The 13,696-nt window shown below is 39.2% G+C and overlaps 1 protein-coding gene across 1 annotated transcript in view; it reads left to right on the forward strand.

The window, feature by feature from the left end:
- The window catches only part of IQGAP2 (IQ motif containing GTPase activating protein 2), a 293,435-nt gene that overhangs the window by 263,062 nt on the left and 16,677 nt on the right, over positions 1-13,696 (forward strand). The window contains exons 28-30 of the mRNA XM_081233018.1: positions 225-357; positions 7,195-7,297; positions 7,825-7,966. Of these exons, the coding sequence (XP_081089144.1) occupies positions 225-357; positions 7,195-7,297; positions 7,825-7,966 (378 nt within the window). The remainder of the gene's footprint in view (positions 1-224; positions 358-7,194; positions 7,298-7,824; positions 7,967-13,696) is intronic.

Consider the following 13,696-nt stretch of genomic DNA (forward strand, 5'->3'; position numbering starts at 1 on the left):
TCTGTCTGTTCCTTTCTGAGGACCTGGGTCCAACATCCGGAAACATGGACTCGGCTTCGAGGTCCAGAGCCTGCCTTGGAAGGTGCTGGAACAGGTCCCCTGAGGTGTGCAGTAGAAAACAAAGCACTAGCCATCACTGAAGATTTCCTCACCATTTTGATAAAGTCATTTTATTCACAAATTTGACTCTGTCTTAAGACTTTTGGTTTTTTTTCCTTTTTTAGGAAATATTTCAAAGAAGCATGTAATGTCCCTGAACCAGAAGAAAAGTTTAATATGGATAAATACACAGATGTGGTGACAGTCAGCAAACCAGTCATTTATATTTCAATTGAAGAAATCATCAGCACACATTCAGTAAGAGAGGTTGGAGGAGGGTCTTAGCAATGGACACGGGGTTCAAACGTCTGCTCTTGAAAATGTTTAGTTTCTACAGGGTGTTACTGTAAGCATGTGCTCCTACTTATGTTCTCAACCTAAAAAAAATTTGACCCTTATTCATTGACTAATCTCCTTTTCCCGAACAGGAAAAGTTTACTTTTGACATGATACATGTATTCCCTGACTCTTGTGCCTTAGGAAAACTCCGTCTCTCAAGCAAGGAAAGTTTATTTCTTCCGTGATCCAGTTACAGTCAGGTGGTGAATGTGCAGTTTAAGTCCCGAACCCGGGCAGCCCTGCTATTTTCTCCACCCACCAGGGTCACACTGCCTGGACCCCAGAGTCGGTCTCTCCCCCTTTCAAGAATTCTCTTCGCATTTCTCGTAATTTTCTGGGAAAATGAGAATGCTCCCTCTCTTCTAATGTTGGGACATAAAGAGGGACGGGATTAACAGGCTGCTCCAGGTTGGGGAAAAGAAGACATACACCCCACACCCCAGCAATAGCCGCCTACAAAGAATCGCTTCTGTTGTTCTGGAAAACCCCATTTCTTAGAACCAGGCACTGTCAGTCTGCTATGTCATAATGTCTCCCTCTGGTTCACGTGCAGACATCACCACCATCAACCATTAGCCTGTATTAGGTGCATTTTGAGGGCAGGGCAGTTTTCTCGGCATGGTGAGGGTCTTTGTTTGTTTGCTTAAGACCAGAGCTTATTTCCCGAACCAGCTAGGTTCTTAAAGCATAACCTTCTCAAGAACACTTCTGGACATGACTACTCCAAGCTAAGTCCTGAGGACATGCGAGAAATCCGCCCAAGACCTCCAAAATCAGAACCTGCATTCTCACAAGATCCCAGGTGACTCAGATACACACTGACGCTCAAGAAGCCCTGGTTAAGGATGGACCCAGCTTCAAATGATACACACAACTGGCGGAAAGCACGGCAAATACACAGCTCTTAAAGGGCCAGCTCCTCCCCCCACCAAACCAGATATACTAACAAGCGGCAAAATTGGCTGCTCAAAATTTCAGTCTTCATTATTAAACTCTTTTAAGTAACTAAACTTTATTTTATTTTATTTTTAAATTTTATTTATTTATTTATTTATTTATTTATTTATGGCTGTGTTGGGTCTTCGTTTCTGTGCGAGGGCTTTCTCTAGTTGCGGCAAGTGGGGGCCACTCTTCATCGCAGTGCAAGGGTCTCTCACTATCACGGCCTCTCTTATTGTGGAGCGCAGGCTCAGTAATTGTGGCTCACAGGGCCAGCCGCCTCACGGCATGTGGGATCCTCCCAGAGCAGGGCTCGAACCCGTGTCCCCTGCATTGGCAGGCAGATTCTCAACCACTGCGCCACCAGGGAAGCCCCTAAGTAACTAAACTTTAAATATGAGTTGGAAAGAAAGATTGGATCTACTTTTGATTTCCCTCTTTCAGGGTTGGGACAGGGAACCTCCTTGACATTTGCAACAAGATCTCCATCAGTGTTTTCTTTTTTTTTTTTTTTTTTTTTTTTTTTTGAGGTACGCGGGCCTCTCACTGTTGTGGCCTCTCCCGTTGCGGAGCACAGGCTCCGGACGCACAGACTCAGCGGCCACGGCTCACGGGCCCAGCCTCTCCGCAGCACATGGGATCTTCCCGGACCGGGGCATGAACCTGTGTCCCCTGCATCGGCAGGCGGACTCTCAACCACTGCGCCACCAGGGAAGCCCTCCGTCAGTGTTTTGAGTGACCCTAAACAAAAGCAGATCTGAATGACCAGCTGAGGGGGGAGTGAGTGTGTTGATTAAATAAAGAGGCTATACTTGTTTTCCCTATATATAAACACCCCAAATCACCAAGCAATCACATCCAGTATATGCACCACTTGCAAAAATAATTTTCTAATGAACAAGTAGACTCATTCATAGTTGAGCCACAACCCATTTATCTATTTTTTATGGCACATTTTTCATTTCAAAAAGATGTCCACACATTGGCTGCACATGTGCTGAGGGCAATAGCCACATGCAGGAAAAGTGAGGGATTCTTTCCCAAGGAGAGCTGAGAGACAATGTTACTGTATTAATTTAGACTGTTACTCTTCAAGGAGAAATAGTCTGTTCCTTTTGTTAACAAGAGTTGAAAACAGAATCCAATCCTGGGAAACATAACTTGTAACCCGTTTGGAATTCCATCATGTGTGATGTTGGAAGCAGATGTAATAACATGGGAGAAATGTAATTGCAGGGAAAGACTGTCCTTGTTTACTGTCTGTCTCAAGTGAGGAGGTGTCTACATGCAGACACAAGCACGGCAGCACCACGACTTGCCACTCCTGTGGCCGCATACTTGTCCCTTGTTCTCTAAGGAACATGTAGAACATTAGCTCTTTAAGGAGACAGTTTCAGGAAATTTTGATGTTCTGTCATTATCGGAATAAAGAGTAGAAGCTGGCTGCCTAAATCATCCCTTCCAGAGACAGCAGCCCATCAGCTGTCCCATCTCTTCAGAGAACTGGAACATAAATTTATCCATCTTGCTTATTTTGTTCTTGTCTCTGACTTACCTTACCCCAAAATATCCTGTGTACTACTTCCAGATTTCACCGTGTCTTTCTGTCATCTGTGTTATTTATATAACATCTTTCTTTAAATCTAACCATAGTAGAAAAACTAGCATGTCTTACAATGGACAGAACTTTAAAAGTAGTTGAATATAGTTGCTTCCTTGAAGCTATGCATCTGAGGCCCCCTCTCCCTCTCTTAAAAACCCAATTTGTAAGTATCAGGGAATGTTAGGGAAAATTCAGCATTAAACAGATAACTCTCTCCTTCACTAATCTTAAAGATTAAAAGAGAATGGAGGGCTTCCCTGGTGGCACAGTGGTTGAGAGTCCGCCTGCCGATGCAGGGGACACGGGTTCGTGCCCTGGTCTGGGAAGATCCCACATGCCACGGAGCGGCTGGGCCCGTATGCCATGGCCGCTGAGCCTGCGCGTCCGGACCCTGTGCTCCGCAATGGAAGAGGCCACAACAGTGAGAAGCCTGCGTATCGAAGAAAAAAAAAAGAGAATGGAAAAGGAAGTAATCAAGGCAGTGTTGTACTGGCATAAGGATAGACATACCAGTCAATGAGATAGAACTGAGAGTCTAGAAACCTTCAAATCTGTGGTCAATTTGTTTTTGACAAGGAACCAAAACAGTTCAGTGGGCAAAGAATAGTCTCTTCAACAAATGGTTCTGGGACAACTGGAAATCCACATGCCAAGAATGAAGTTGTACCCTTTCCTTCCACCCTATACAAAAATGAACTCAAAATGGATCAGAGACCTAAATATAAGAGCTAAAATTATAAAACTCTTAGAAGAAAACATAGGAGTAAATCTCTGTGACCTTGGATTAGGCAATGGTTTCTTAGATATGACACCAAATGTACAAGCCACAAAAGGAAAAAAAACCAAAACAAAAAAACAGATAAATTGAACCTCCTCAAAGTTGGAAATTTTTGTGCTGTAGACATTGCCATCAAGAAAAGACAACCAAGGGAATGAGAGAGAATAATTGCAGATAATGTATCTGTTAAAGGACTTGGATCCAGAATACATAAAGAAAACCTACAACTCCATGGTGAGATAAATAATCCGATTTAAAAATGGACAACTGTACATCAAATGACACAGTGAACACAGTGAAAAGGCAACCTACAGAATGGAAGAAATATTTGCAAATCATATACTGTATCTGATAAAGGGTTAATATCCAGAATATGTAAAGAATTCTCACAATTTGACAACAACAAAAAGCAGCCCAATTTTAAAGTGAGCTACAGACCTGAATAGACATTTCTCCAAAGAAGATTTAGAAATGGCTGACAAGCACATGAAAAGATGCTCAATATCACTAATGACTAGGGAAATCCAAATCAAAACCACAATGATTTTGCCTCATTGTATAATAGAGACAGCCTATAAATCTATCATTTGGTTTGGAAAAATAAAAAAATAAAAACACGAGATACCACCTTACACCCATTATGGCGGCTACTATAAAAACAAAAACAAAAACCGGAAAATGTGTTAGCAAAGATATAGAGAAGTTAGAACCCTTTTATACTATTAGTGGGAATGTTAAATGGTACAGCTGCTATGGAAAACAGTATGATAGTTTCTCAAAAAAATTAAAAACAGATTCACTTCAGGGTATATACTCAATAAAAAGAGTCAAAGAGACATTTGTACCCTCCTGTTCATTTCAGCATTCATCGTACAGTAGCCGAAAGGTGGAAATAACCAAGTGTCCCTCGACAGATGATTGGATAAACAAAATGTGGTACAGACATACAATGGAATATTATTCAGCCTTAAACAGGAAGGAAATTCTGATACATGCTACAACATGGCTGATCCTTGAGGATCTTATGCCAAGTGAAATAAACCAGACGCAGAAAGACAAATACTGTATGATTCCACTTATATGAGGTACCCAGAGTAGTCAGATTCAGAGAGAAGAAAGTACAATGGTGGAATGAGGAGTTGTTGCAGAATGGATACAGAGTTTTCGTTTTGCCAAATGGAAGAGTTATATAGATTGGTTGCACAATAATGTTAATGTACTTAACACTACTGAACTATACACTTAAAAATGGTTAAGATGGGGCTTCCCTGGTGGCACAGTGGTTGAGAGTCCGCCTGCCGATGCAGGGGACACGGGTTCGTGCCCCGGTCTGCGAAGATCCCACATGCCGCGGAGCGGCTGGGTCCGTGAGCCATGGCCACTGAGCCTGCGCGTCCGGAGCCTGTGCTCTGCAACAGGAGAGGCCACAACAGTGAGAGGCCTGCGTACCACAAAAAAAAAAAAAAAATGGTTAAGATGGTAGGTTTTATGATGTGTATTTTACTACAATTAAAAATAAAAACATAAAAATAAAATTTTTAAATGGGCAAGCGATCTGAATAGAGATTTCTCCAAGGAAAATATACAATAGCCAATAAGCACATGAAAAGATGCTCATCATTATTAGTCATCAGGGAATGCAAATCAAAACCAAAATGAGATAACTTCACGCCCACTAGGATAGCTAGAATTAAAAAGTCATGTAATAATAAATGTTGGCAAGGATGTAGAATGACTGAAACTCTCATATACTGCTGGTGGAGATGCAAAATGGTCCAGCCACTTAGGAAATCAGTTTGGCAATCCTAAATGTTAAACAGAGTTACTATGTGATGAAGCAATTCCTAGATATGGGCTCAAGAAAAATGAAAACATGTGCACAAAAAAACTGGTCCATGACTGTTCACAGCAGCATATTCATAATAGCCAAAAACTGGAAACAAATGTCCATCAAAAGATGAATGAAGTGCGATATATCCATATAATGGAAACATTTTTGGGGGATAAAGAGGAACAAATGCATACTACAACATGGATGAACCTTGAAACCATCATGCTCAGTGAGAGAAACCAGTCACAAAAGGACACACATTGTATGAGTCCACTCATGTGAAGCATCCAGAACAGCTAAATCTATAGAGACAGAAAGGACATTAATGGCTTCCAGGAGGAAGGGGTAATACTGGGGAGTGACAGCTAATGGGTACACAGTTTCTTTTAAGGTGATGAAAATATCCTGAAATTAGATAGTGGTGATGGTTACACAAGTTTTGAATATACTAAAAACCGTCATTATCATAGGTTTTAAATGCGTGGATTTGATGGTGTGTTAATTGTATCTCAATAAAGCTGTTGAGAAAAAAGAGATTAAAAATGGAAAAGACTAATTTTATTATATGATTCAGTGTTTTGTAAGTTAGTTACTCAAAACAACTAAAATTAGATTTCCCATCACCAGGGATACCAGTCCCACACATTGGAAACATTGTTTTAATTTAACTCTAAATGAAAACAAGAGCAGCTGTGTTTTCATAGCTGTGCCCCCAGAGTTACTATGTTTCCTCTAAGACCTGGCAAACACCCAGCAGTGTTCCCCTTAATCCATTTTTGGAATTCTGAAAGGAAGAACCAGCTGGTACATCTAGGTCTCAGGCCAAGGAATCATATGGGCATTTCTGCCATCCATACCCATGAAAGATCTTCAATGCCAGACAGATTGAAATAGCTAATAGTGGTGATTTGAAAAAATATACAGTGTTTGATTACTGAATAATTTTTCTCTGAAGAGATATGGAAATGCCCTTATAGTTTGCTACTGTATTAACCAAGAGACTTCTGTGTTGTTTTAGACTCTTTCGCCAACTTTGACTTTTTTTTTGCTTTTTTATTGATGTCGTTGATTTACAATGCTGTGTTAGTTTCAGGTGTACAGAAAAGTGATTCAGACTACTATATATGTAGTCTTTCAGATTCTTTTCCCTTATAGGTTATTACAAAATATTGAGTATAGTTCCCTGTGCTGTACAGTAGGTCCTTGTTGGTTATCTATTTTATATATAGTAGCGTGTATATGTTAATCCCAAACTCCTAATTTATCCCTCAACTTTGACTTTTGTATAAAATGGAGGGAGCACAGGATTTAGGTGGAAGAAGGCTGCCTCTTGGCAGATCTTGCAAGATCTTGCTGAAAGAGTGTTTATGAACACCTTTCACAAAACTACAGTTTCTTGATGAAGAGTGGACACTTGCCTCTAAGATAAAATGCAAGCTGTGTCTCTCTGTGGTCTCTAATTTTAATATATGTCAGACTTGTATTTAAGGTTCAAACAATATCAGGAAAAAGTTATCATGAAAAACTGGGAAGGGAACTATGTAAATATGGTAGCCATTGAGAACTGACTTTTATTTTTGTATGTGTGTTGCTTTCTATATAAAGCTCCTGTTGGAACACCAGGATGCGATTGCCCCTGAAAAAAATGACTTACTGAATGAACTTTTGGAATTGCTGGGAGAGGTACCTAATGTGGAATCTTTTCTTGGTAAGGGCTTCTTCCCTCTGGTTTGTATTTGATTGGTTGGTTGGATGGTTGGTTGGTTTTCCTATCCTAGATCAAAAAATCTTTTTAATTTAATACTTAAGTTTATTTAAAGGATAACTACACTAGCCCCTTCCTACATGAAGGATTCTGTAATTCTTAGTGTGCTAGATTATCAAACAATTTGATACTCTTGAAGCTCTAGATACATCAAAAAGGATTTGTCAACCATAAAGAAAGAAAAAGAGCGAAATTTATTAGACGTTCCTTGCTATGTTCTCCAGTGGTGTCTTTTATTAACAGTTCTCTCTTTTAGTAATTTTTTTCAAATTTTGAATATTGATGTCCTATGCTATTTTAATGTTTAATTCAGAGATTTTTTAAAGTGTATTGGAATGTGTTTTCTTCTGAGGACCATGATCTCCTGTTCAGCTACTGAGCCCATGTTTCCTACAGAACCTTTATCTTACATTGTTGATGCCACTGTCACAAGCAGTGAATTGGAAAAATAACAATATTTTATTCTACAGGGGAAGGAGCTGTTGACCCCAGTGACCCTGACAAGGTAAACACACTAAATCAGCTTGCAAAGACTGAGATTTCCCTTTTCCTGACCAGCAAGTACGACCTAGGGGATGGTGAAGCTATAGATGGCCAAAGCCTCATGATCAAGTAAGTCTGGGGCTTAAAGAGCATGTCTCCAATTCTGCATCTTAAACCATGCAAATTCAAATAAGGCGAATTCCTCAAATAATCCATTTAAAAATATCTAAATATTGAAATACATTATGTTTATCCATCAAACATCTAACTAAAGAATAGTAGACTCTTTGTAATTTAAGAGGGAACTAAATATCATGATACTTTCTTAAAGCCTATCTTGTTTTGTAGTTTTCCTTGTAGTAATTTGATTCCTTTCCTTTAAGAAATGATTAACGCAGCTGGTGAAAGACCTCAGGTAGCTGAAAGGAAATATCTGTTTCAGTGGTCAAAAGAATAGTCAAGGAAATACCTTGAACCTAATTTATTTTCTGGTATAAAATGTTAACGTAAAAGGCACACACGATAAGACATAATGCTATCATCTGATTTATTAGACACCTTGCCTACTAAACTAAGCCTGGATATCTTGACCAACTTTGATTTTATTTATACTCAATTTCTTGTTCTCAAAGATTTCAAACGAAGCTTTCCAACTTTTAGTTAATACTGTACTTTTTCTGTCAAGGCCTCGTGGACATTCCACATCGGTCCTTTATATACAGGGTAAGAAAGAATGATCCATCACCATAAATTGAAACGCCATAAACTAAAGGCAGGTGCTCACCAAACAATACAGTTTTTAAGAACTAATATAACCAAAAGGATTCGTATTAGCACATTAGAACAGTTGTACATTGGGGTGAGGTGGAGAATGGAAATGGGAAATGGGGAGAAAAGAAAATAAATAAATATTTAAACAATACTTCACACATGACTTCCAAGGTACAGGCCCTGAACTCTGAGGTTGTTTTCATTTGCGACAGAAGCTTTCTGTTCTGCCACTGACATGCTTTAGACAGTACTCATTTCTAGTTGATTTTTTCAAGATACTCAATCCCATGAAAATGGCAAAAAAAAAAAAAAAAAACTTAGTGTGCTATGTTGCAGTATGTACATATGTGCTTCGTCTACTAGGCTTGTTTATTTTGTGCTCCGATTATCTCTAAGGATCTGTTTGTTCACGTAGCCGAATACTTGAGTATCTACTCTGTGTCCATGGCACTTGTCTTGAGGCTGAGGACACAGTGGTGAGCAAGCCATTAAGGGTCCCTGCCTTCTGGGGGTCTGCAGTCTGATGGAGAGCACAGCTCACCTGAGGGACCCAAGACAAGCTGCAGGACTCCTACACAAATGTGACTTCATAAGAGTTGAGGGCAGTTCCTTTAAACTACTGATGATGAAGTCAGATTGATCTTGCAGAGACTGAGCTCAGGACAGGGCAACAGAAAAAAGGGGAAAAACTGTGGAAGCTGCTCCCTGGGTTCCTCTGAGCATGCGCCAATTACAAAGGTAACTGGAAATACAGATCCTGTGGCTCCACCATGCAAATTAAATTAGGCCAGTTATCCTGTGATCTCATAAGCTTTGTCCTTTAGAAGTAAGAGGAGGAAATGTTTTCATAATTAATTTTGTCTGTTACTTGAACACCATTTTCTAAATGCAGTCAGCTCAAATGTCTGCATTAATGAATGGAGATCATGATTTGGGTAGTCTAAAATATCAAATAGTCTGAACATCGTGTATATTTATACTTATTTCTGAATCTGAATCTCCATGGTTCTGTGAATTTTTGGAGTGCACATTTCAAAAGCAAAACCATGAAAGTCAGGTGTGTTGGGCAGCAATGAATGCCTCTTAGCCAGGAAGGCCTGGTGCATTGTCCTACTTGCCTCAGCCCTTGTGTGGCTCCCTCCCCACTGTATGCTAGAAAAAAGTACTGTCTACTTCTTTAATCACCATTCCAAGTAGAGCCAGCCAGTGGTTTTATTTATTTATTTACTTACTCTTGTATTTTGTAGTAAAATACACACAACATAAAATTTACCAATCTAACCTTTTAAAGTATACAATGCAGGGCTTCCCTGGTGGCGCAGTGGTTGAGAGTCCGCTTGCTGATGCAGGGGACACAGGTTCGTGCCCAGGTCCGGGAAGATCCCACATGCCGCGGAGCGGCTGGGCCCGTGAGCCATGGCCGCTGAGCCTGCCTGTGTGGAGCCTGTGCTCCTCAACGGGAGAGGCCACAACAGTGAGAGGCCCGCGTACCGCAAAATAAATAAATAAATAAATAAATAAATAAATAAATAAATAAATAAATAAATAAAATAATAAAGTATACAATTCAGTGGCACTTAGTACATCCAGAATGTTGTGCAAGCATCACAACTATCTAGTTCCAGAACATTGTTATCACCCCAAAAGTAACCCTGTATCCATTAAGCAGTCATTCCCCAATGACCCTCTATGAACTTGCCTATTCTGGAAATTTCATATAATGCAATCATACAATATGTGGCCTTTTGTGTCTGGCTTCTCTTATTCAGCATATTTTTGACTGAATAACATTCCATTGTATGGACATGCCACATTTATCATGGACATTTGGGTTGTTGCTACCTTTTGGCTGTAGTGAATAGTACTACTGTAAGCATTTATATACATCTTTTTATTTGAATACTGTTTTCAGTTCTTTGGGGTATACACCTAGGAGTGGAATTGCTGGGTCATATGGTAATTCTGTTTTGAGGAACTGCCAGACCTTTTTCCACAGTGGCTGCACCATTTTATATTCCTACCAACAAAGTATGAGAGTTTCAATTTTTCCATAATTCACCAAAATTTATTTTCTGTTTTGTTTATTTTGTTGTTATAGCCATCCTAGTAGTATGAAGTAGTATCTCATTGTGGTTTTGATTTGCATTTCCCTAATGATTAATAATGTTTCCCTAATGATTAATAATTAATAATGTTTCCATGTGCTTGTCAGCCTGTCTTCTTTGTAGAAATGTCTATTCAAGTCTTCTGCCCATTTTTTAGTTGGATTGTTTGTCTTTTTGTTGCAGAGTTGTAAGAGTTCTTTATATGTTCTGGATGGCAAACCCCTATCATATATATGATTTGCAAATATTTTCACCCCTTCTATGGGTTGTCTTTTTATTATTGAAGTATAGTTGATTTACAATGTTGTGTTAATTACTTCTGTACAGCAAAGTAATTCAGTTATATATGTACATTCTTCTTTTTAATATATTTTTCCATTATGGTTTATCATAGGCTATTGAATATAGTTCTTTATGCTATACAGTAGGACCTTGTTGTTTATCCATTCTATATATTAAAGCTTATATCTGCTCCCAACCTCCCACTCCATCCCTCCCCCAGCCCCCCCACCCCCCTGCTCCGGCAACCACCAGTCTGTTCTCTATGTCTGTGATTCTGTTTCTGTTTCATAGATAGGTTCATTTGTGTCATGTTTTAGATTCCAAATATGTGATATCATATGGTATTTGTCTTTCTCTTTCTATGTCACTTAGTATGATACTCTCTAGTTGTATCCATGTTGCTGCAAATGACATTATTTCAGGGCTGTCTTTTTATTCTCTTGGTAATATCCTTTTCTGTAGAAACGTTTTTTAACTTAATGAAATGCAGTTTATCTATTTTTTGCTGTTGTTTCTTATGCTTTTGGTGTCATATATAAGAATTCATTGCTCAATCCAAGATCATGAGGATTTACTCCTGTGTTTTTTTTCTAAAGTGTTCTATAGTTTCAGCTTTTATGTTTAGGTCTGTGATCCCTTTTGAGCTAATTTTTGTGTATGGTGGAAGGTCGGGGTCCAACGTTATTCTTTTGCATGTGGGTGCCCAGTTTTCCACCACCATTTCTTAAAGAGACTATTCTTTCTCCATTAGATGGTCTAGACACTCTTGTCAAAAGCCAATCTACCATACATGTATGGTTTACTAGACTCTAAATTCTATTCCATTGATTATATGCCTATCCTTATGCTAGTACCACACTGCATTTATCACTGTAGCTTTGTAGTAAGTTTTGAAATTGGGAAGTATGAGTCTTCCAAGTTGTTCTTTTTCAAGATTCTTTTGGCTACTTGGGGCTCCTTGCAATTCCATGTGAACTGTAGGATCAACTTTTCCATTTATATAAAAAAGGCTATTGGGCCAATGTTTTAATAGATTCAATAATTTACCACTTTCATAGCCCTCTGGGGTCTAGAAAGCCTTCCTCTGGGCATACTTCGATATCCTGCTGTTAGCAGAGCCCTTCACTAAGCAGCCCAGCGGATCATCGTGGATAACAACTTGAAATGAAGACTGACCAAGTAGCCTTCTCCAAAAGTGGAATTTGGGTATTGCCCAAAACAGTCAGTAGAGTTCGCTCCATGATGTTAGGCTAGCCTTCCTTCCAAATACATTATACCCTAAGTATATATTTCAAAATCTTGATACTAACAGATAATTATAAAATGTGTCATTGACAAGGAGCTTGGAGACCATCTAGTCTGAGTCTTTATCTCTGAGGTGAGGAAATTAAATTCTAAAATTATGGAAAGCAAGTAGATGGGCACTGACATGCTTTAAATTCATAGGCCATTGATATTCCATTGATAGATGCTTGGAACTTATGGGGGTGACTTTCTTCCAAGCTAATAAACCAAATTCCTAACTCAAACATAAAATATAGTTCTTGAGACTCTTCATTAGAGAACCAAATTTAACTGAAATCAGACAGTGCCTTTCAAAAGTTACTAAGAAGTGGACAGTCATGGAATGCAGAGCTGTTGGAGATAAAAATAACTGGCTTTTCTCTATCAAAAAACTATTTTGCCTCCTTGTTAAATAGGTTGTGTTTTTAACTTTCAAAATGCCCCCCTTATTATTAATTGCAAAATCACTAGCTTTCCAGGGATGAGTAATTCATCTTCATGAGGGTCCCTGAATAAGGCACTGTTAATCCTTATGCTTGTAAACTTAATTCCATGCTAGTGTCATAATTCTTAATAATTAGATGAGGATGAAGATGATAATAATACCAAACACCTATGTAGTGCTTACCATGTACCAGGGACTGTCCTACGGATATGGATATAGATAATAACAGATAACAACATGTATAACATAACAACAGGCGTGAGTCATGTAATACTCTCAGCAATTCCAAGAGGTAGAGGTTATTACCTGGGTTTTATGTAAGAGGAAACTAGGCACAGAACAGACAAAACCCTTTCCTGGTAGTATAGCTAGTAAGTGGGGCATAGGTTCAAATCCAGACAGTCTTAAACCTTTCCGGGCCTACACTCTTGATCACAAGGTTTTACAACTTGAGGGCAAGGTCACTGTCCTTTGCACTCTTAGGGATCATAGAATAAACAATAAGAATGATAGCAGAGCAGTTATTGTATACCTGATGCTGGGGCATTGCTTCCCAGGCCACAGAGAAGGAATGACATAGAGTAAGGGACATGAAGGCACATGGTGGAATAGGAAGAAACATTCTATTTCTGTTTCCTTTCCATATCTTTATGGAATAGGGAGCCTTGGTTTGGGCTATTGCCATTTTGCTAATTCTACCAAGCATGGTGGTACTAAAAGGGCAAATGAACAAAAAAGCCTGGTTGAGGAGTCCTAGGGAGACCTGGGATTACAGCCCCAATCTCACACATTAGCCATTGGACTCTGAGCAAATCACTTCCCCATTTGTTTCCTCATCCATCAAATGGAGACGAGGGGAGATGATGGGAAAGGGAGGACTCTGGTGAGTAAATGATGAAGTCACACAGTGACACCTTATAAATTATAAAGAACTGTACAATTGAAAATCTCTCTTGGGCTTCCCTGATGGTG

Source organism: Mesoplodon bidens, assembly GCF_964165515.1.
Source record: "Mesoplodon bidens genome assembly, chromosome: 4".
Taxonomy (NCBI): domain Eukaryota; kingdom Metazoa; phylum Chordata; class Mammalia; order Artiodactyla; family Ziphiidae; genus Mesoplodon; species Mesoplodon bidens.